Below are 21,652 nucleotides of genomic sequence, written 5' to 3' on the forward strand. Positions count from 1 at the left end.
TGATCAACGTTATTGCCTTGCAAATTTAACCAATAATTAATTTCTAATTTTGTTCTTCTTAAATCTAATGGCACTTCTCCCATTTCTATTTCTAATGCTGCTGTTGGTGTGGTTTTAAATGCTCCAGTACATAATCTTAGTGCCTGATGTTAGATAATGTCTAATTTAACCAGATGTGTTTTAGCTGCTGAACCGTAAACTAAACAACCAAAGTGTATGTTGGATCTTATCATACCTGTGCAAATCTGTTTTAGTGATTGTCTATCTGCTCCCCAGTCACTGCCAGCCAAACATCTCAAAATATTCAAAATTTTCTTACATTTATCAGCAACTTCTTGAATATGTATATGCCATTTAAATTTTTCATAAAACCATAGCCATCCCTCTTACTCTTCCTACCGTTTCTCATTTATTCTTGTCAGTGGCTCCGTCTAAAGGCGTGGAGTAGTATTACACAACCCAGCAGTTAAAAAGGTGTTATATTTGAGTTGGTGAAACCTGAGTCAAACCTGTAGCTTCACATTCACAGAGATAAATTATGTATGTATGAGTTTATAATCAGAGGACTTTAAAACGGATACGAACAGTCAGATTTCTCATGTTTAAGTTCTGTTAGCTCTTCTCAGTTAAAGTATTTTTAAAAATCACTTTGAAACAAAGGGAGATTTTATATGAGGTCAAACTTTAGATGTGGAAACTGAAAATCACTAGTTTTAGTGCTATCTTCCTGTTATCCACGGAAAGTCTTGCTCTCTTACTGCCTAAATGAACTGCTGACATTTTGTAGAAAAGTTGTCTTCCCTTTAAATATCTTCCATCTGTCTGATAAATCTCACTTCCTCATAAGCGCCCGCACAGCAAAGAGTATTATCATCAGTGTGGTGCGTTCACTGACCAGGAGAAGATCCAAAATTGGAATTCCCGACTTTGGGTCACCAATCGGGGGCTGGTTAAACTGAAAATTGAAAAGATTTTRAGACTCTGGTCTTTATCTAGAATTTATTTATTTACTCTTGGAATGTATTTTTGTTATTTTCTCTGCAAAAACACAAAATCTTACCAARTATTTTTGGTCTTGTTTCTAATCCAAATATCTCAGCGCACTTGAAATAAGAGAAAACTAACTTGCAAGTAATACTGTTGCAAATAAACAAAAGCATAAATATAAAATTTCACATATAGGTTCAACAATGTTGGTTTTACGCTTTCAGCAGCAAAGTGTGTGATCTTTTCCTTTTTCCTTCTCTCTCCTGTGCGTCAAATGCTGCAGTAACCAGGCGGTGAGGATGCTGGAGTGCAGAGAGAAACCAACACCGGACATGTTTGGAGAGCTGCTCCGCAACGCCAGCAACATGGGAGACCTCCGCAACTGCCCTGTGAGACCATAAACACTTTACACATGCACTAAGATATTATGTGAACTCCAGTCAGAAGGGAAACGGTGAACTTTAGCTTTGAAATGCATGAATTTARTAAATATTTTTGTTATCACACATAAACATAACATCTGTTTTGGCCTTCCCACTTACGCTTATCATTAAAAAAGTACACATTTTTAAAACAAAATTAATTAACTTTTAATCAATATGCCACCGCATCACAATAATGAGAGGATATTAATTAGCCCAACATCTGTCAGTCATCAGGTACGTGGAGAATCGTGCGTGGAAATGGCCTAAGATTACTTGCGAGGACATTTTATTTACACTGCAGGTGGCTTAGCGATGATAAACACGGCATTTAAAAGTGTGTATCTGGAAATGAAGTGTTTACTTTTGGTAATCAGAGCTGTACTCTGAGCAGGAATGGCTGCACACATCAGATCAGGGCTTTGTGTGACACGAATCAGAAGTTTTTAAAGCCAGAATCATCTCCTTTTAAAGCATGAGAGCTCTCTGAAAGCAAACAGGTTTTATAACCACAGCRGTGAGATCAGTAAAGGTGTGGATCTTGAATGTTAAAGCCAGACAATATTAATAAAGCTGAAGTGGTTCTTAAAATCTAAGTGCTACAACTTGAAGAGTCATTTCTGATCAACAGACTTGATGCAAAACTGTTATTTGTAATTGAGGTATTTTTCATTTCTTATAATAGAATAAAAYTATTAGTTTTATTCAACATTAGTTGTTTGCACAACAGATCTTTTTGTGTGTTGCTTTAGCTTTTTTATTTACCTTAGGTGATCAATATGTTCTGAACTGCACACTTGTTAATTTGTCAGGAAATTGTCGCAATGATTTGGTGTTTAGGTTAGCAAATTTCAATATTAACCTTTAAGTGCACAGTCATTACTTATTAAAAGAGAAGAAATGAAAACAGAAACATGTTTCGTAGCTGGTAAAACCATATTTAGCAGTGAAAACATGACATACTAATGGAGTAATCATACAGGAAACAGCTTGTATGCTACATCGGTGTACAGATAGAGGAGATAAACGGTGGTGCTTGGGCGCCCTCTAGTGGTCCGCTAGGTACTGCAGGTAAACGACCGTTGATTTGCCGTGACGTCAGCTCAAAGTGCGACGCTACAGCTAGCTTTTTAAAGAATTGCGTTTAAAACGGAAAAGCGACTTAAAGACGGGTCACTCAAAAGAAAAACTGAAGATACCGGTGGAAAGAAAACAACAGRGAAAAGTGAWGTCATACTTCCTGAGAGTTTTGATGTGTCGTTCACGAGCGATTCGATTCTTTTGAACGGCACTGTGCCGTGAAAGGTAGGGATTTCAGTCTCAGTTAGCGAGAACAGTTCTTTGTTTTTTATGACTTACTTGCTTATGATGCCCTACTCGCACGTCGGCAGCTATTGTTATTTTTATTCAATTAAAATGAGTCAGTTAAATTATTAAAATACAATATATACAAATGATAGAAATGGGTGGATAAATTTTACATTTAATAGAGCAGAAGAGTATTTTTTGTTTCTGTCTATTTTTCTTTTATTATCCTTGTAAATTACAAATAGKCTTAAAGTGTTATTAATGCACACAACACTTAACAGCTTCTTTTTTTATTTCCATGTGTTTGAAAGCTTAGGAAAGCTTAGAATCCACACTTTCAGAATCCGTAAATATCCAAAATCACGCCAGTCACATTAAAAAACAGCACCAAAGACAACAATAAGTGACTTGAGACGCTAATGTTTTCATTTTAGGTTGTATATATTAATTTGTTGTGCTCTGAGTGTTTGTTAAAAGGGTTAAGTGATCCTCAGCYTGAAAAAGTTTGAGAAACACTGATCTAAATTATCAAAGAAACCCAAATAATCACACCTCCACCACCGTGCTTTCTGGGTGGTTTGACTCGTTTATGTTGATGTTGTTTTTTCCATACTGTCCATTAAGGCCAATGTCTCTTCTTTGGTTTTATCTGAACAATTACGCTGTTCCAGATGTGTTGTGATTCATTTACACTAGATGCAACTTAGTCTTTAACATATTTTTGTTAAATAATGTTGAATCTGTTGTTTGTTTTTGCACATTTCAAATTTCATTAGAAGGATTATCGATATGTTCTGATAATTTTGCGTAAAATAGGTTGTCATTGGTTTTTCTTATTGTATGATAGCTTGCTTTTATAAGAAAGTAAAACCAGACTAAATATAGGCAACAACATTAGCAGGCGTATGGTGTAAAACATTGCCATGCAAATATGCTTTTGTCCCTTTAAATGCTCACTGTTAATGTTTATTAGATAAAATTAGTGCATGGACGAATTAATCTAATGGGCAAATTAAAAAGATGATGAGTTTTCATAATTAGTTTCATAATTTCTTTGTTTTCTTCTTGTCTCCTGACGGCTGTGTGTTACATAACATGCACTTCATTTGCATTTTCTTTTCATTTTCTCCATTAAATTCTATTACTGGAGGTATTCTTCACACTAATCCATAGTTATCAGTTTTCTCACAGTGGGAGATCATGTTTAGGTGTTGAGTTGGAGATCAGTTTAAGGGGAGAAAAATGTGTTTGTTCAATTAGGATAAAACACAATGGACCAATACCAACAAATGACCATCAGTGGACTTGAAGCAACGTGGTTTTTATTGTCTCTCCGCTCTTCCTGCAGACTCTGAGATCTTGATTTCCAGATGAAACGCAAACTTACTTCATTAGTTTCTTAAGTTATTGTAAAGAAATTTGTCTTTAAAACAACAATTCCAGTTCAAGCTTTATTTGTCTGACAGATGGCCTCGGATTTTTCTAGAACAGAAGAGTTCATGTTCAACTCAATTACTGCAGGGAGACAAGCCCAAATCATTGCACCTCCAACACTGTGCTTTATAGCTGGTATGAGGTGTTTCTGCAGTTATGTTGCTTTTTTATCTCCATTATAATCAGACATCTCTACTTTTCTCTCGTCTCTACATTGTTCTAGAGGTTTTGGTTATTCAGATGCAACTTTTTAAACCGTCATCATGTTTTATGTAGTAACTGAGGCCTGTAGAGTCTGATATGGAGCTTTTGAGGTTTTTGCTGCTTCTCTGAACTTCGCATGTTCTGAACTCGGAGTGCATATGTGTGTGAAGCCTGTTGATGCACAGACTCCAGGTGCAGAACACATCTTGTGAATCTCCCACAAATTATTGAATGGGCTTTGCTTCACAGGCCCATCAAAGCTGTGGTTTTTCCCACCATAGTTTTTTCTTCAATTCAACTTTCCATTGATATTGTTGGATAGAACAGCCAAGCTAACCTCTCATGTGGACAGTCACTCCAATTTCTGCATCAACACAATCATATTTTGCATTACTGTGTTGCAATATTCACCTTTGAGAAGTTAAACTTAACATTTTCAGTAGCTGTAAGGCAAAATCTTCAAAGTTATCAGAAAAAAGCCCTTTTTTCACTTCTTGACTCACTGAAATCTATTATTTTTCAGTTATGTACAAATTTATTAAGCTACATCTTAATTTTATGGGTAAAAGTCTGCATAAGAACACTAATCATAATTTTGTCTGAATAAAGAGATTGATTGATTGATTGATTGATTGATTGATTGATTGATTGATTGATTGATTGATTGATTGATTAATCCTTCAGTGAGTTTATTCAGGAGATGGTTTTTAAACTCCGAATGAGAAAGCAGTGAAGTTATCATCAGAGCAAATAAGTGTCTCAAAAACTGTTCCTAATTGTGTTTGACCTCTGAGCGTTGCACATGCTCAGTCGGCATCGCAAACGTAACGGCAATTTGCAGCCAACAATTATGTGTGAAATGAGAAGCCGTGGCGGTCTGTGCCCTGCATGATAATGGTGTCTGCAAGCTGCCTTTGTGAGAAAAGGTCCATAATCTACCTAAATAGCTGGTGTACTTACACCATGTCTCATCAGCAGGACAAGGGAAGGAGCCGTTCTCCTTCTTATTTCTCCGAGATTCGGAGCCATGGCTGATAGGGAGGAAAACGGGTGTAAGCAAAAATAAGATTTAAAAATTCATCCAAGCTGGATCTGTCACCTGAACCTGTGAAAACCCACACAGGATGTTTTTTTTTTATGTTGGATTCAGACCTACATCAGCAGTCTGCTTGGCTGTCAGCAGACTGATAAAAGTGAGATTGTCTTATTTTATGGAGCTTTTTGGGTTGTCAGGAACCACGGCGTCTCTATTCCCTTTGAAGGATGCAACAATCAGCATTGTGGAAAGCTATGGTATCATTTGACAAACAGCCCTGTTATGTAACCCGCCGCCGTCTGGAAAATTCTGCATATCGAAAGGTCTGCAAAAGCAACACTTTTTTTTGTTGCTGCTTATTTTTTGTGTGCACTGGTTAATATAAAGCACCACACACCTGTTTGTACAGTCGCTGGATGAATAAGTTTCATGGTTTCCCCAAGTGTATTACAAGCCTGGCGGGCCACCAGGCTTTACTTGCCGCCCACCAGGCTTAGTGTTTGTTCATTATAATATTTTATACACCAGTAACAGACAGCAAAGACGAATTAGTCTCTGGTGAAATGGTTGGGAGCAAGATGGGGTCAGTATATGAACGGAGGAAGAGGTGAGAACTCTGTAACCACTTCCTGTCTCTATTTGCTAACAACTTCAGCAAAAAAGTGACATGTCATGCACAAATGGTCAGAAAAGTTTGGACACTTTAATTAGGACGAAATGTATATTTCAAATGTATTTTTATTTATTTTCTACGTTTGCTTCTTTTTGAGACTATAGTTGGTGTTTAGGTAATGTAAATAATGTCTTCTGATAACACATAATTACCTAGTGATATTTTCAGATCTTCTGTCAATTTTAGGCATTTTTAACTCAAAAACATAAAATGCTGCTGGATGACTATTTTCCAAATTTTCCTCTGGGAAACATTGAATCTTATCTAATCGAGCTTTTTGTATTTGAAGGTGACATTTTTGGTAAATCTGTATTTTTTTCTTCCCAAAAATGTACTCTTTTGGTTTCCATAGTTGAGAGTGATGTCCTACAAGAGTAAGATATCTGACATTGTGTTACAGTCAATGAGATGTAGGATAAAGCCACTTCAGGTTTGGAATTCATTGACATGCGGGTCAAGTAAAACGAATAAAAAAGCTGGTCGGCCCAAGCACCCAGATAAAAAAAAGAGAAGATTTAAAAGACAGAGACTTACCTTCGGGTATTAGCAWTATTTTTTTTCACAGAATTGTATTGTAYTGTAAAACAGCATAATATAAAGATAAATGATAAAGCATCAGAGCTTCTGCCCCAACACCTTGCAATGTTATGAATGTTACTGTCAACCACTGGTTTTCTTCAAACACAACCAGTTGGAAAAAAATATTGTAGATTTAAACTGTATTAAGGGAGATTACTGTTGAAAGAAAATGAAGTACACGTTTGAATTTAAATTTTTGTCTACAGGATGACGCAGCAGCAGGTCTCTGGGTAGTCGCCGGCGCTGACCTTGTTTTCCTTCCCATAAACATAGAAAACGTGAAAGCTAGTTTTCCACTTGTAGTTCACCCTAGTAACAGSGATCAATTCAACAGTCTGCCTCTGCTGACTGTTGACTGTTAGAAGCTGTAAAGCTTCTATTTATTTGGACGTCGAGTTCAGGTCATCTCTCCAAAGAAGTATTTTAAATTAAAATTTGTACAACGAGTCAAAATATTCCGACAATAAAGTCGTAATATAAGCAAAATGAAGTAGTCATTTCATGAGAACTCCTACACAAAAAAATGACAAAAAATTAAAATGAGAAACGTCCAGCATCTCTTGATGCTATACTTTGGTGTTGGTTATACAGATGAGGAAATACTTCACTTTTTAACACATCAGGATCAATTTATTATCAGCAGCAGGACTTTGAAATGATTGTGCAAACGACTGATGAGGTGGTAACGTCAGATCTGGGTAACTATCAAGCCTTTTTTCTCATTAACCCCTCCAGACCGAACATAGCAGTCGATCCAGCCAAATTTGTAATTATTTGCGCTGTCTGAAAAATTTCAACAGTTTCTGAAAGGGCGCTTTCCAGTCGATATTGGGTTATTACGGTAATTTCACCCCTGCTGTAGCAGGAAGTCAAATTAATCTAGGGGGTAGACGTTAAATTGTGAAAATGACTTGCAATATATTGAAAACTCCAGTTGTTATAGATAAATGGGCAAATATATTTAATCAGGATATTTAAAGAACTGTTTACAATTAAAATAAGCAAAAATATACAGGTGGACATTTGAAACTTAGGTCTCATAGGGTTAAAACAACTTTTTGTCTGGTAGAATAGTTCTGTTTGTTCTGCTAATATTCTTGTAATTCACAATACTCGGTCATTCAACTCACAGACAAGATGACTGAAGTAAAAGCCACTTTTTGAAAATACTTTTCAAAAAGAGAAAGAAAGAGAGGATAATCAACTACAATCAGATCTGGTGTGGAAAAGTCAGAGATTTTACTTGTAGGTCACATCGCCCAATCCGACCGATAAAAGAGCGAGGCTGTGTGCCGACCTTGCATCCTGGACAGACAGATAGCCTCTGTCCCGGCGCTGTGCCGCTCGGCGGCCGCCCTCCGGCCTGTGTTCGTGTCTCACTCTGGGAAGTGAAAAGCAGACGCTGGCAAAATACCTTCCTGCCATGTCTGGTGCCAGTGCAGGACGGCTCTCTGCCCACAGAGGGAGCGTTCTGAGCGGGACTGGGCTTAATGTGTGTGTGAGTGCTGCGTTTGGCAGAGGATCTGGACGCCGGGGTGTTCTCAGGCTGTTTCCGAGTCCGCTTTCCCTGCCCCGCGTGCGTGATTGTGTGTGTGTGCGCGCAGGCTTTTATTTCAGGGTGTGTGTGTGTTTGTACCAGCTCTGCGGTGGGTCATGACTCAAAGGAAGGATTCGGAACACACGGTTCTGAACTCAACAGAAGGCCCGAGGGACAAATGCAACTCAGCGCAGCACTTTTTTATTTTTTTTTACCTCTCTGTCGTTCTCTTTTACAATCCGTTCATTATCTCTTTTCTCTTGCCTTCATCTCCGCTCCCCTTTCTCTTACTGTTTGCTTATTTCCTGTGTGCATCTCCATGCGTATATAAAAAATAATTTGGAAGATCTGCTTTGGCGGTAAGAAATCTAAAACAAAATCAGATAACAAATTTAAAAAGTATTAAAAGCTATTATTTAAACACAGAAAATCAAATTCTTTGAAGTAACGCCAGTCATTGTTTTCCTTTAAATTGGTTTCAAAGCACAAATGTATAAATAAAAATAATTTTTTCAGTACTTCAATTAGTTAAGTGTGTATCACATTTCAGCAACAAGGTAGTTGATAGTGCTTTACGTCGTTAAACATCACCAGTTATTAACAAGCAATACACGTTGCATTTTGTCAAATTTACCAAGCAAAAATTAATCAAATATTGTGATGTTCCAATCCAACTCTGTTTAGTCTTGAATTAAAGGAACTGAGCGTTTTGACTGCTTTTCCAAGTCAGTTTCTAGTGGAGCGCAGAAACTGGAAGCTGCGTCTCCATGAAGATATGAGCTTCATTTGTTCTGGTTAAACAAATGAAGCTCATATCTTCTAACCCCCAGCCCAGATCATAATGCTGCCCACACAGGCTTCTACACGAGACACCAGGCATGATGGGTCACTTGATCTGAGCCAGAGTAAATCTGGACTCACCAGATCACATGACCTGTTTAACAAAACATTTAAGTGATCACCGCTCAGGGTTTTTTTCCCTGACCATATTTGTTCCACGGTATCCTTCTACATTTTAATAATGCATTGGACAGTTCTCTCTCCAATTTCAGTTCTTTCTTTAATCGCCTTATATGTTTTTTCTGCTTGATGCGGGTGATTTGACTCTTCTAGACTTCTAGGATACATTTTTCAACATGGTTGTTTAATAAATTAATAGCCACTCATTGCAGCGGTTGCAGCTAAATGATTATCGCCCGTGCAGTGTGAGATTTGCTTGGTCAAATGCAGGTGGTGACTTTTATTTGGCCAGGCAGTGTACGCAAGTTTTGCTAAAAATCATGTTTTATTGGTCTTACGTAATATTTATACTTTTTAAAAAACTGAAACTTTTGTCTTTGATTAACAGATTCTCCAAATACATCACTCTTTATCTACAGACTCTATGAGTTTCAACCTTTATTTCTTTTTTGATAGTTACGTTTTTTTTAATGCTCCTGTATCTACAAAAAGTACAACTCTTGTTTTTCACCATGACAAACGAATCCTTTCTCTCTTCGTCGCAGAGTAACTGTGGGGAGGTGCTGCGTATCCGTCGGGTTCTGATGAACTCACCAGAAATCGTGTCCATCGGGCTGGTGTGGGACTCGGACCACTCTGACCTAGCAGAGGACGTGATCCACAGCCTGGGAACCTGCCTGCGTCTGGGAGATGTAAGAGGCTCACGCGGCACGTTGCACACGTTTTGCTCTCTATTAACTATTAACATAATGCCCATGTGGCCACATAAGCAAATGCATTTAAGCTGATGGATACATGTGTATAATACTCCAGTAGAAATGCAAGAAAACAGCAAGTGAGGTACGTTAATGTCTGTAGTTGTAGGTTTTTGGCTGTGTTTGTGTTTGACTGCAGTAGAAATGAACCAGCTAAGTTTTAGCTGCTTTACGATCTGCAAACAGCTTTCTGCGTAAAGATTCTGTTTGTTTTTACCAGAATATGCACCATCTCACTCTTAGTGTTTTTTTAATTTATATTCATAAACACTTTGATTGCACCAGATCTTTGCATTGGTGTAATTCATGACCCTTTCTGGAGCTGAATTTTAGCCTCTGAATGAAATAAATAAAACATTTTTGGGGGGTTAAAGTACATGCATCATCATATTTCAGAGTCAGAAACCTGAAAAAGTTAAATTAAATAAATACGTTGACATTTTCCCAGTTTTGCAAAGCAGCATAGTTTTATAACATACTTCTGCAACAAAAGTACGATGGAGTAGTAAGACAGAAGTCATAACAACAAACGTTATAAAGCCATGTGTTATGAAAATGAAATTGTACTACAAAAAAGTCATAATATTTTAAAAGAATAAAGCCGTATGATAATAAAGTTTAAAATAAAACAAGATGAACGTCAGTATTATGGGAATAAAGTCGTGCTATTATGACTTTATTCTCATATTATTTTCTCTTAAATGTTTTTTTCTTGTGTTTGTGAGCATAAAGTGTAATGTGTAGGAAAATTATTTTTTATCAATCATTAGCAGTAGCAACAGTAACACAAAATATCTTCTTTTCTTTCATACAACATATGTTGCATTAACTTGGAGTACTTTTTTAGGGTAAGAAAATGTGCAAAACTAGCTGCAGATGTTTTTCTTTTAGTATTTCAGTGGCRAAACAGCTGTTGCTCTTAGAATTATATTTTAGATTAGTGGACAGCAGCTAAACCCTCATGAGAGAAACTGAATGCTGTCACCATTTCTGATGATATTCTGTTCACTTTTGTGGTGAAATATAAGCAGACTGGGCCTTTCATACTTTTAAATCTCAACTTCGTTCACTGGTTGGTTAGCTCTCCAAGCTTCATGTATACATTAAAGTATCCAGGCTGCAGACTTTGTAATAACTGTTTTTTTTTTTCTTGAGTTGTTTTGTGTTGATTCACAAGTTCTGTGCTTCAAATTATAATTCTTTAAGTTGTAGCTGTGTTCATATTTCTCTATTTCTGTCTAATAATTTAATATAACTACCATAAACTATAATACAAAGCAAAGCTGAAAAGGAAAGGCTTTAAAATGATGATAAATGTCCTTTAAAGTTATGATATAGGTTGTGAGAGAACCAAACTGTGGAGATGTAAATATATTTCTGTGCTTCTCTAAAATGGATTTCACTTTATGATAACGTAAGCAAAAACTTTATCTCGGTTGATAAAATTCGTATTCAACTATTTAGATCATCATTAGAATAACATAAATACATATTTTGCAATATAAGCTTCTTTTATGCCAAAGCAAAAGATTGATAAAAAAAAAAATACTGGATGGCAATGAAATTAATGTGACATATGGCATCAAAAATGAACACTTGGTGGGATTTATTGCAAAACACAAAATACTTTAGAAACAGTTGAGTTTTAAGCCGATAACATAAGGTTTATAAATAATTATAGTTTTTCATTCTGAAGCTGCAAATTAGTTTTTCTGCTTTTAGTAAAAGCAAACAGCTCAAAAATGTGAAATAACAAGACACAGCTTTATTTAGTTAATTTGAAATGAATAGATATGCAGCATAAAGTTTTCATTTCTTCTCCTATTATATTGTTTTTCTGTCTGAGGCCAATTGATTTGTTTAGATTTTATAAGCTAAACTAAGCTAATAGGCCACTGAATGATCAAAAACTACAAGTATTAACACACATGCAAAACAAACACCATGCTATAACTGGTGTTCAAGATTCTCACTGTATGACAGCCTTTAGTAAAAAATACCACTCTTTCACAATACCATGGTATTTGCACACAAATGTAAAAGAAAAACATGCAATATTATTTAATTGCTTTAATTTTAAATACAAAACAGCAATTATTCCCACTGATGCTGAGATAATCAGTAACAAACAGCCAAATTATTGCATAGACTGGGCAAAGGTGCTGAACTCTTCTCTCAGGCAGCTGACTGGCAGTGTGGGGCAATAGGAGGGGGAGCGCTTTTTACACTGCGTGACTGTTTTTTTTCCCCCATATTATAAGTTGTAATATGGGAAAAATGTCTTGTTCCACTGGCAGTTTATTTCACTTAAAGCTATTACTTCTTCATCAGTAGGGAATTACTGATTTAAAACAAACTCCTATGTTGTGCTGAAAAGTTACTTGTAAGTTTGTCTTATTTCAAGTGTGTTAAGATATTCGCCCTAGAAACAAGACTAAAAATACTTGGTAAGATTTTGTGTCTTTCCAGTGCATAAAGCACATACATTGATAAATAAATACACAGATTTTAAGTCCTGAATGTGCAGGGTCAGTCTCTTTAAACCAACTGGAAAACCGGCGAATGAAGAGCAAATGAAAAAACATACAGAAAAACGGCAGATTTGCAAACATCCTTTTTCTCCTGTGGGTTTTTACTCCGCTCTCAAACACCCACTCACCTCGCATGTTTGACCTCTGATACTCTGTGTCATACCTGAGTAATGTTGATGCATTTTAATGTGGCTGCAGCGTCTCCAGCAGCATTCTGAAATGATATGTATGAATAATGGATTAGTCAACATGAATATGTGTTTTAGTGAGTCAAGTTTTTTCCTCCTCCTTCATATTCTGTCTCTTCTCCCTTCCCTCATTTTCATCCTGCGGTTGCGGGATGAAACCTAGCAGTTGGGTACAAATCTGAGGAATCATCTATTGAATTTCTCTCTTGTGTTTAGCAGTTAAAAGGGAATCCATCTGCCTCTCGTTTCCCATCCCCTCCCGCCACAGCTCCTACTTTCAGTCTGCCTGTCTTCTGCACCTGTTTCCCAAAACCACTTCTATGCTCTTTTATTCTTKAGATTGGATCATTTTGCTGCTGAAACAAATAGTCTGCCATATTAAATAGATTTTTGATTATCCATTATCACTATGAGTCATTTAGTAAAAACAGGAGAAAGCATTCTGGGTGCAGCTGGTAAAGTCTTAGCTCCACTCCGTGTTCTTGCAAAGTGACTTCTTCAGGGTTTGCCAGGAAAAAGATTGATTTGCACTGCGAAAATTATTTTTTGACCTTTCAAGCACTAATGAGTTGCAGAACTGAAGCTTGCAGCCTGTGTATTCAGGCTATATAAAAGTACTATTAAAGCTACTAACCAGACTTCTGTGAAGTCAACGGACCTGGAGGTGATCGAGTTTCAGTTTGGTGCCTTTATCAGAGCAACAAAGTACGACRGCATCAGGRCCATTGTAGATTTGCCAAAATAACTCTGAAATTTTGAGATTAATCTCATCAATTTTCTAGRAAAAAAATCAGAAAATCCCAAAAAATCATGATTTTTGAAAGACAGAAATTTCCAAGTTTTATCTAGAAACTTTTACAAATTAATCTCAAAGTTTCTGAGGTTTTTTTGGTACAGATATATTCCATTTTTCTATCTACAATGGCCCTAATATGCCATTGTACCAGAGAGTTTGTGTTTAAATATGAAAGTAAACGAACCATTCACTCTTTCACAAATAAACATGCTGACCAATCATCATTCAGGAGGATGGTAAATGCTGACTGATGCAGCCAAACAGGCTCTGGGCTAAACCACTTCAGATTTAAAGGAGGGAATCACCTCATAGATCTAAAACTAGTTCATACCTGGMGGTATAAAGGAAAGTGCAATTAAATATAGCAATCACAAGTACTCTAAAGTACATTTGCTTACAAGATTTTCAACCTTTTGGAATGGGTCTCACTGCAGTAGATGCAGGTTACTGATGCAGATAAAATGGCCAAAGAGCCTAAAGTTCTTAGAGAATGATAAATGCAATGATATCTCATTCCTATTCCCAGTTTTGAAATGTTTATCTGTTAATCCCAATGGTAGACTGTGTCTGTTTGTGGAGAACAAACTGCTGTTTCTAGCTTTGCACCTTGATTTAACGTGAGAGGGTGTTTTAGCACCTGATAGTCTGCCAGACTGTCGGGTCCGGTAAACTGAATTGCATGATTTGCTACATTTTCAGCTGGTGTGGTTTGCTTTCACACTGCTTTGTCAAACAATCCAAACTTGTTCCTCCCTYRCYGCGGCACCAAGAGCGACTGAAGGAAATGACATAAAAACCTCWAAAGAAGACATGAGCGCAACTTCCATCTTTGCAAACAAAAATAGAGTAGCTTCAGATTCTACAACTTTTTAGCAGTTGTAGAATTTTCTCTTTTGTCTTTGCCAACAGACCACAAGCATTAGCATTAGACACTCACGTTTGTTTTGGTTATATTTACCCAGAATGCTCTGTGCTGTAGTTCACTCCCTCCCTGCTTTTGTAGCGATCTCTGGTCGCTTGCACCACATTACGCATTCAAGCTGCGCCAGTGTTCACTTCAACCCACCCGAGATCGACACAGTTCACTTTTTTGTTCTGCATCAGTTTGATTGCGCATTCACACTTCCCTAGACAAACCAGACTTTCTAGACAAAGGAACTAGAGTTCAGTTAAAACGGACTAAACAGGACTGGTGTGAATGCACCTAAGGCTTGCAGCACAAAGTAGTGTACATTTGTGAGTGGAAGGAAAAAAAAAAAACAACTTCAGAAGGTCATGCTCCAGTTATGCGCATCCATTCTGCTTTAAAAGCTGCAGCTTGCGTCGTGTTGCACGGTTCAGTTTTCGTACAAGAAACTTCTCACACGTAGTCCATCTATTAGGTGAGCAAAATGTCCTTGTTTTCATATTAACTCCTGTCCCCATCACCCCCTCACTGCCACCCCTCCTGCCTACGGCACACCTCTCCCCTGATGTCCCCCCTCCCTTCCTGTCTGCTCCCTCCTCCTCTTCCTCTATCTCTCTCCGTAGTTGTTCTACCGTGTGACAGAGGAAAGGGCTCGCCAGGCGGAGCTCTACTTGGTGGGCATGGTGTGCTACTACGGCAAGCACTACTCCACCTTCTTCTTCCAGACCAAGATACGCAAGTGGATGTACTTTGACGACGCCCACGTCAAAGAGGTAAGACAGTTTTTGTCTTTTTTTGGGGAGGGTGTTCTCATGCTGCAGAGTGAGGAGGCTGCACGGTACGGCATCTGCTGCATCCTCAGCAGAGCCGGTGAGAGCAGAAAGGACAGAAACTCTGCTGTGTCTTAGTTGGAGTGCTGCATGGCCCGGCTCTTTGCTTTACTGAGGAGCCTGAGGGGAAAAAAATGCTGTTGAAGTTTTATTTTGGGGATTTATTTTAGGCTTAGCTTTTATAATCTAGGCTTTGCACCTGTTCTAATATTTTGTGTTAATTCGGGCAAGAGTTTTAGTGTAAACGGAGAGGTCCTTGACTCTTCTATCAGTCACACTTCACACTGTTTATCACATTAGATGATTGAGCTAATGACAGAGTGTGACATGATGATTAAATCTGCCAGGACACACGTCAGCACAGACCCTGTTTGACCTTCTACTTTTTGCTTTTGCACAAAGTTCTACCCGAATGCAGACAGATGTATTCCTACCTTATCTATGTCTGTCTCTCCTTTGGTGCATGTGCTCCCCTGCTGCATCTCCAGATCGGCCCAAAGTGGAAGGACGTAGTGTCTCGCTGTATTAAAGGCCACTACCAGCCCCTGCTGCTGCTCTACGCTGACCCCCGTGGGACGCCGGTGATACTGCAGGAGAGCCCCAACCCTTGTACTGGCTCCAACCCGCAGCTGGAGCTCCAGCACTGCAGCAGCAAGGCTGGTTACGACAGTGAGGACTCAGGTACAGAAAAGACTAACACCCTGCTCCACGTCGGCTGGGATTACTTCGCCTTTATCAGCTGCTTTCATGAGATGATTCAGCTGTAAATGCTCTGACCTTCAGTGCTACAATCTAACCTCTGCGTGTGTTTGCAGCTGCAGGCTGGGCTTGTTTGACTGAAAACAGACGGTCAGTGTGCAGTGGTACCTGAAAGTGGTGGCCTCTCCTTTGTCTTTCAGGTCGGGAGCCATCAATATCCAGCGACACACGCACCGACTCGTCAACGGACAGTTCGAGCCACCGCACGTCCCGCAGCCGACCCCTGCACCAGTCCACGGGCAGCCGGCTCTCCAGCGAATCCCAGACCACGGTGGTCTGTAACTACGACTCGCCGCCGCTCGGTGCTGACGCTGGAGGTAAAACTACAAAGATAGAGGCATGTTATCACTCTCAGAATCTCTTTGTATTTATACTCAGTATATTTTGGGTTAAAATCTCATCATCTATACATGTCATTTGTTGTCACAATAATTTGAAGACTTATCCTATTGACTCTGCAGTCAGGAGATCTTCCGCTTTCTCCCATTTTGTGATTTTACAAACACAAACTTTACTGTACTTCACTTATTTGGTAGTCCAACACAAAGTAATGCATTTTGTTTTTTCAATTTATTAAAGGTGACCAATTATGCTTCCTTATGATGGGTCTTTAGAAAACATGTTCATTACATTATTTTGCACAAAATTATTTCTATATGATGAGATTTTAGTCTGCTCAGTTCTGTCAGGTCTTCTGTCACTTTAAATCCAAATAAGGTGCTGCTGGCCACAACCTCCAACACTTTAAAGTAAAAATGGCTGCAAACAGATGTGCAATTATACAACTTTATATCTTTGAAAAGCATTGGTAGAGCCTACTGCACAACCAAAAAGAATACACCTACCGGTTTCTGGATGGTGAGTCAACAACAAAACACTTGTATTTGCCAGCAGCCATTGTAACAGCAGTAAAACCAGCTGATCAAACGTGTTGGAGCTCATGACGGCTCATTTTCAAGACACCGAAAACAAAAACTTTTTGCCAAAAAATGGCTGGGTAGTTTTTTTTTCTTAAGCACTTGGGCTGTTTTTAGAAGCAGTTGAGACCCAAATGGAAATATGAAAATGTGCTAAATGTTAACTTTGCATAATAGGTCCCCTTTAGCAGAAAAATCACACTGCTTTATGGAGCAGTTGCACTGTTGTTTCATTAAAGTACATCAAGGTTTCAGGTGGTGTAATGTGAGAAAATGGAAAAAAGTCCTAGAGTTATTAATATTTTAGCATTCGACTGTGCATGACAATTTGAACAAGCTGCTGTTTGGGTTAACAGATTGAAATAACCCCCATTGCCTCAGCTGTTGCTCTGTTTTCTGGGAGCAATTGAGTTTAATTACCAGCAACACTTGTTGTGGATTTAGTTAAGAGCAAACAAAGGTCAGATTGTGTTGTTCTTCTTTTCTGTTGTCACTGCAGCTTCTTCAGGTTTTGTAGCTCATTGGTGTAAATTCCCACATTTATTTGCACTGCTGCCAGCATAATTGCTCCCTGTGGGATAAATAAAACTCTTATTGGTTTTACTTGCTCCTCCTTCCCTCCCTTTTATCCCATGCTCAGAGTCAGCAGTGGAGGCTCCAACCTGCCACCCCTCTCCCCCCCTGCAGGAGACGGCAGTCTTCCTCCTGTCTTCACGCAGGCCCCTCACCTCCTCCTCCTCATCCTCTCGCCCCCTTTCCTCCTCATCTTCATCAGGAGTTGGGGGCTGCGAGGGCGGGGTTGGGGGACCCCACTGGGAGGATGAAAGCACGAGCAGTGAGAGCAAATCCAGGTAAGGCAAGACTATTTTGATTTAATTCTTCTTCCTAATCTCATGTTTTTTGCTATCTCTCTGGGATCAGAGCCTCCCTGTTGCTTCTGTGCTTTAGGACTAAAATGCTCTGCGTGGAAACAACATTTTCTCTGTTATATTTTTTATTTGATTTGCATGTCTCTAACAATCATAAAAAACACTACAAAAAAGTGTTAAATTTTTAAATTCAAGATATTGTATTATCACAACTAGTATTAAAATGTGTAGTTTGATGCTAAAATTGAGTGGTTTTTGTGTTTCAATAGTGAGACCAAGGTAAATCATTTAAAATCTTTTTTACATGTCATGTGACATTTATCCTTCGAATTTCTACTGAAAGGCAAACAAATGTAAGTTGTAAATGTATAACATGTTGAAGTACCTTTTAAATTAATTTCAGCGTTCCGTACACTTGAGTTTTGCTCGCATCGGCTATAAATTACATTAAATCTAATTAACCAGGAAAACAGTTCAGCCATATTTGTAGGACACAGTTTTAACGTGTGGAGCAGTCAAAGTTTTTTTAAAAAGGAGGTGCAAAGTCATGATTCTCCTCCCATTTTTGACCTAAAGAAAACTTCCTGCAGCTAATTTACAAAGACTAAATCAAATCTTATTGTACTTTTTTTGCAAGAGAGCAGAAAATAAATATGACAAAAATAGCTTAATTTTATTCAAACAAAAAATCATTTTCAGGTGCTAAAATAGCAGTAGAGTGCTTGGAGTGTGATTTATGCTTAGGAAGAGAGAGTGAGCTTTTTTTTTTTTTTCACAATAACTCACATTAAACCTTTGCTGTAGCTAGGTAACAAGTAATACTTGAAATTTTCTAAAAATAAAGCACATATGCGTGAAGCCGTGCACTCTAAACATGAGCCACTCTGAGTTGATTTGAATTTGATGCTTTTCTCCAAACATTTAAAGGCAAACATTTATGATCTTGTTTTTTTTTTCAAATGGAAAAGCAATAATTATTCCTCCTGCTGCTAAAATAAAATGAGATCTTGGATCCATGGCCTCAGTTAGTTTTTATTTTTGTTATCTGTAACATGTATTGACTGTTTTCACCTTAGATATTTTTAAATGAATTTGCTGTTTTCTGTTAGCAACAAGGCAACAACGGCATCCCGTAGCTAAAGCTTTGATTTGTGGAGAGATGGGATTTTTTTTCATAATGCTACAGATCTAAACAGAAATCATAAGTTATATATACTCATTATGGCACTAAAAATTAGCAAAGAACTGCAGAGTAATCTGTTATGGCTGTTTCAATTACTTCTTATGATAATTCAAAGTTAATAGCAGAACTAAATCACACATTTTTCAGCAGCAAATCTTTCCTGCCGCCTCAGTTTGTCTAGTTAATTATTTAATAGTTTAATATATTTACTACAATACTTCATTTTTATCTTAAAAGTTGCATTGACATGTAATATAACATGATTATATTAATTTAAACATGGAACAGTGAAGATGGTTACACCTTCAAATGTTTATTTTTTTGTTGTATGATGATTAAATATCTCAAATATTTCTTTATGGTGTTAGTGTCCTGTATAAAAATGTCTTGAAAAGCAAGAAATAAAGCAAACAAATAAAGCTACGAAGTAAGTTACAGTCCAATGATATATGAAAGTATCTAGCATATCCAACATATGGCTCTTTTTATGATGTAAATGCTGTTCTGCTGCTTGTTCTCTGCAGTTTAATTACCTCCTCCTCCTCACTGCCCACGCCTGCATTAGCATTTGGATTCTGAATATAGATGTGAACTTTGAGTCTTTCTTCAAATATGCACTCATACTCATCAAGTTTTATGTAATTCCTCACTTCTTTGAACCATATTAATGAAGCGGTATTGCATAAATGCTTATTAATGCTTAAGGATTATGCTCACGAGTTCCTACACGGCCTGGAAAAGTCTGGAGTTTGATTTATATATTTTTCATCCATCCATCCATACTTATCAGATAAGCCAGAAGTCAGAACCTTGACATAGCTTGACATATAAAAAGTCTTAACTGTGATAGTTTTTACTTTTACCTCATTTGCCTTGAGTTTAACACAAGTGATTTCTAGAATGTAGAAAGACATAAATTCATTTCCTGATTGAGACAGATTGTCTGTCAGATTGTCTGTCTCAATCAGACAGACAAAAAGCACATTTCTATGTGCTTTTTGGGATTGCCAAAGCATCACCTTACATTTCGCAAAGCATGTAGAAAATGTATATAAGCAAGATTATTTCCTTTGTTTGTCAGAGAATGTTTTGACCTATGAACTGTGTAACTCGTCGCATTTTCTACAGAGTCCGTAATTCTTGTGATTTCTGTCCCGGTTGTTCTTTTTAATGAACAAATCTTTCTAACAGAACCACCGGATTAAACCTTACACTTCTAATCATCCACATCATTTGCTCTCTAGTTCCTCGGGAAGCCGCTACCGGCCAACCTGGAGGCCCAGGAGAGAGGCCCTGAACATCGACAGCATCTTCACCCGACAAAGAGACTCCCAGCTGGGCTACAGCGCCGCCCCTGGCTCGTCTCTYCCCGCTGAGCCCCAGCAGCCTCTCCCCATTGTGGGAGCTGCCACACAACCTGGACTGGAGGACGTGGACCGGAGGGAGACCGGGGAGGTCGGGTTTGGGCTGGTTGGGCAGCCCAGGTCTTCAAGCGGTGGGCGGACTATGGGTCCTCCTGCTCTTCCACCTCTGAGAGGGGTGGAGCACCAGCCACGTCTGATCCAGAGAATGGAGAGTGGCTACGAAAGCAGCGAGAGGAACAGCAGCAGCCCTGACAGGTACGACGCGCAGAAATATCAATTACTGTCTCTGGCTCTCAGCTCCTGTTGTCCATCATGTTCCCCTCTTGTGGATTCCCTTGCTTCTTTTCTGTCCAATTGCAATTTATCAGCATGAAACATAAATGTGACATTAACAAGAACAAATGATCCAAAAGAGGTGCTCCGTAACAAAAAATTAAACCCCAAACACATTAATCTGCTTGAATCGTCTCATTTATCAGTGTTTTTCCCTTTTTCGCCGGCATTTCTTGCTATCTTCACCCTTTCTGCCTCCCAACAGGGAGGTGGGGCAACAAAAACGGGTGCTGATGTCTGGACCTTCATGGCGTTCGGTGCCCAAGTCAAAAAGCAGCGGTGCTATTATGCAGGAGCTGCCACATCCCTGCTGGGTCAGCAGCTCTGACACAGGTCTGCCCTCATACATGCAGCTACACGCAGCTTCTTTAAGTGCGACCAGTTGTTTATTTAATGTTATTCTGTTCTCAGGCTCTGGGCGCAGTGAGCTGGACGAGCTGCAGGAGGAGGTGGCGAGGAGAGCCCGCCAGCAGGAGCAGCAGAAGCGGAAGGAGGCGGAGCGGGAGGCGGCCAAGGGGTTCAACCCCAGACCCAGCAAGTTCATGGACCTGGACCAGCTCCAACACCAGGGTATGGATCAAACAACCATTAGAGCATGGCTCAACTTTTCTGTACTTACCGGTGACCTATTATGCTTCCTTGAACAGGCTGGCATAGATCTATGGGTGGTACAAAACATTTTTTGCTCAAAATAATTGTTGTACAATGGGATTTTAGTCTGGTCAGTTGTAGCTTTTAGTTCCTGTCATATTTTAGAGGTTCTTGTCACTTTCAATCCAAATAAGCTGCTGTTAGCCACTCCCCCTAACTCAACATTTACACTCACATGTGAAAATAACTCCAAGCAGATGTGTAACTATACAAGAGATTTTTGAACAGTACAACCAACAAGAATGTAGCAAGTGGTTTCTAGATGATAAGTCAACAACAAAACACTTGTCTTTTCCAGCAGCCATTGTACAGCACACATAGTGGTAAAACCAGCTGAAAAAATGTACTGGAGCTTCCCTTGGGCTGCTAGGTAATGGCACAGTGCCCATCAATTGTGTCTTAACAATCGGGAAGCTTTTGAAATGGCTG

At 38.6% G+C, this 21,652-nt stretch overlaps 1 protein-coding gene across 7 annotated transcripts in view; it reads left to right on the forward strand.

The window, feature by feature from the left end:
• Positions 1-21,652, forward strand: part of usp54b (ubiquitin specific peptidase 54b) — a 72,731-nt gene that overhangs the window by 33,696 nt on the left and 17,383 nt on the right. For all 7 annotated transcript variants that reach the window (XR_536319.2, XR_536320.2, XM_008437053.2 and 4 more), the window contains 9 exons: positions 1,271-1,376; positions 9,686-9,832; positions 14,941-15,090; positions 15,636-15,828; positions 16,047-16,223; positions 17,464-17,674; positions 20,120-20,494; positions 20,778-20,905; positions 20,984-21,142. Coding sequence is in view for 5 of the 7 variants with exons in the window: in XM_008437053.2 (XP_008435275.1) it covers positions 1,271-1,376; positions 9,686-9,832; positions 14,941-15,090; positions 15,636-15,828; positions 16,047-16,223; positions 17,464-17,674; positions 20,120-20,494; positions 20,778-20,905; positions 20,984-21,142 (1,646 nt within the window). In the remaining 2 variants the exon portion in view is untranslated. The remainder of the gene's footprint in view (positions 1-1,270; positions 1,377-9,685; positions 9,833-14,940; positions 15,091-15,635; positions 15,829-16,046; positions 16,224-17,463; positions 17,675-20,119; positions 20,495-20,777; positions 20,906-20,983; positions 21,143-21,652) is intronic.

The sequence above is a fragment of the Poecilia reticulata genome, linkage group LG19 (genome assembly GCF_000633615.1).
Source record: "Poecilia reticulata strain Guanapo linkage group LG19, Guppy_female_1.0+MT, whole genome shotgun sequence".
NCBI lineage: Eukaryota > Metazoa > Chordata > Actinopteri > Cyprinodontiformes > Poeciliidae > Poecilia > Poecilia reticulata.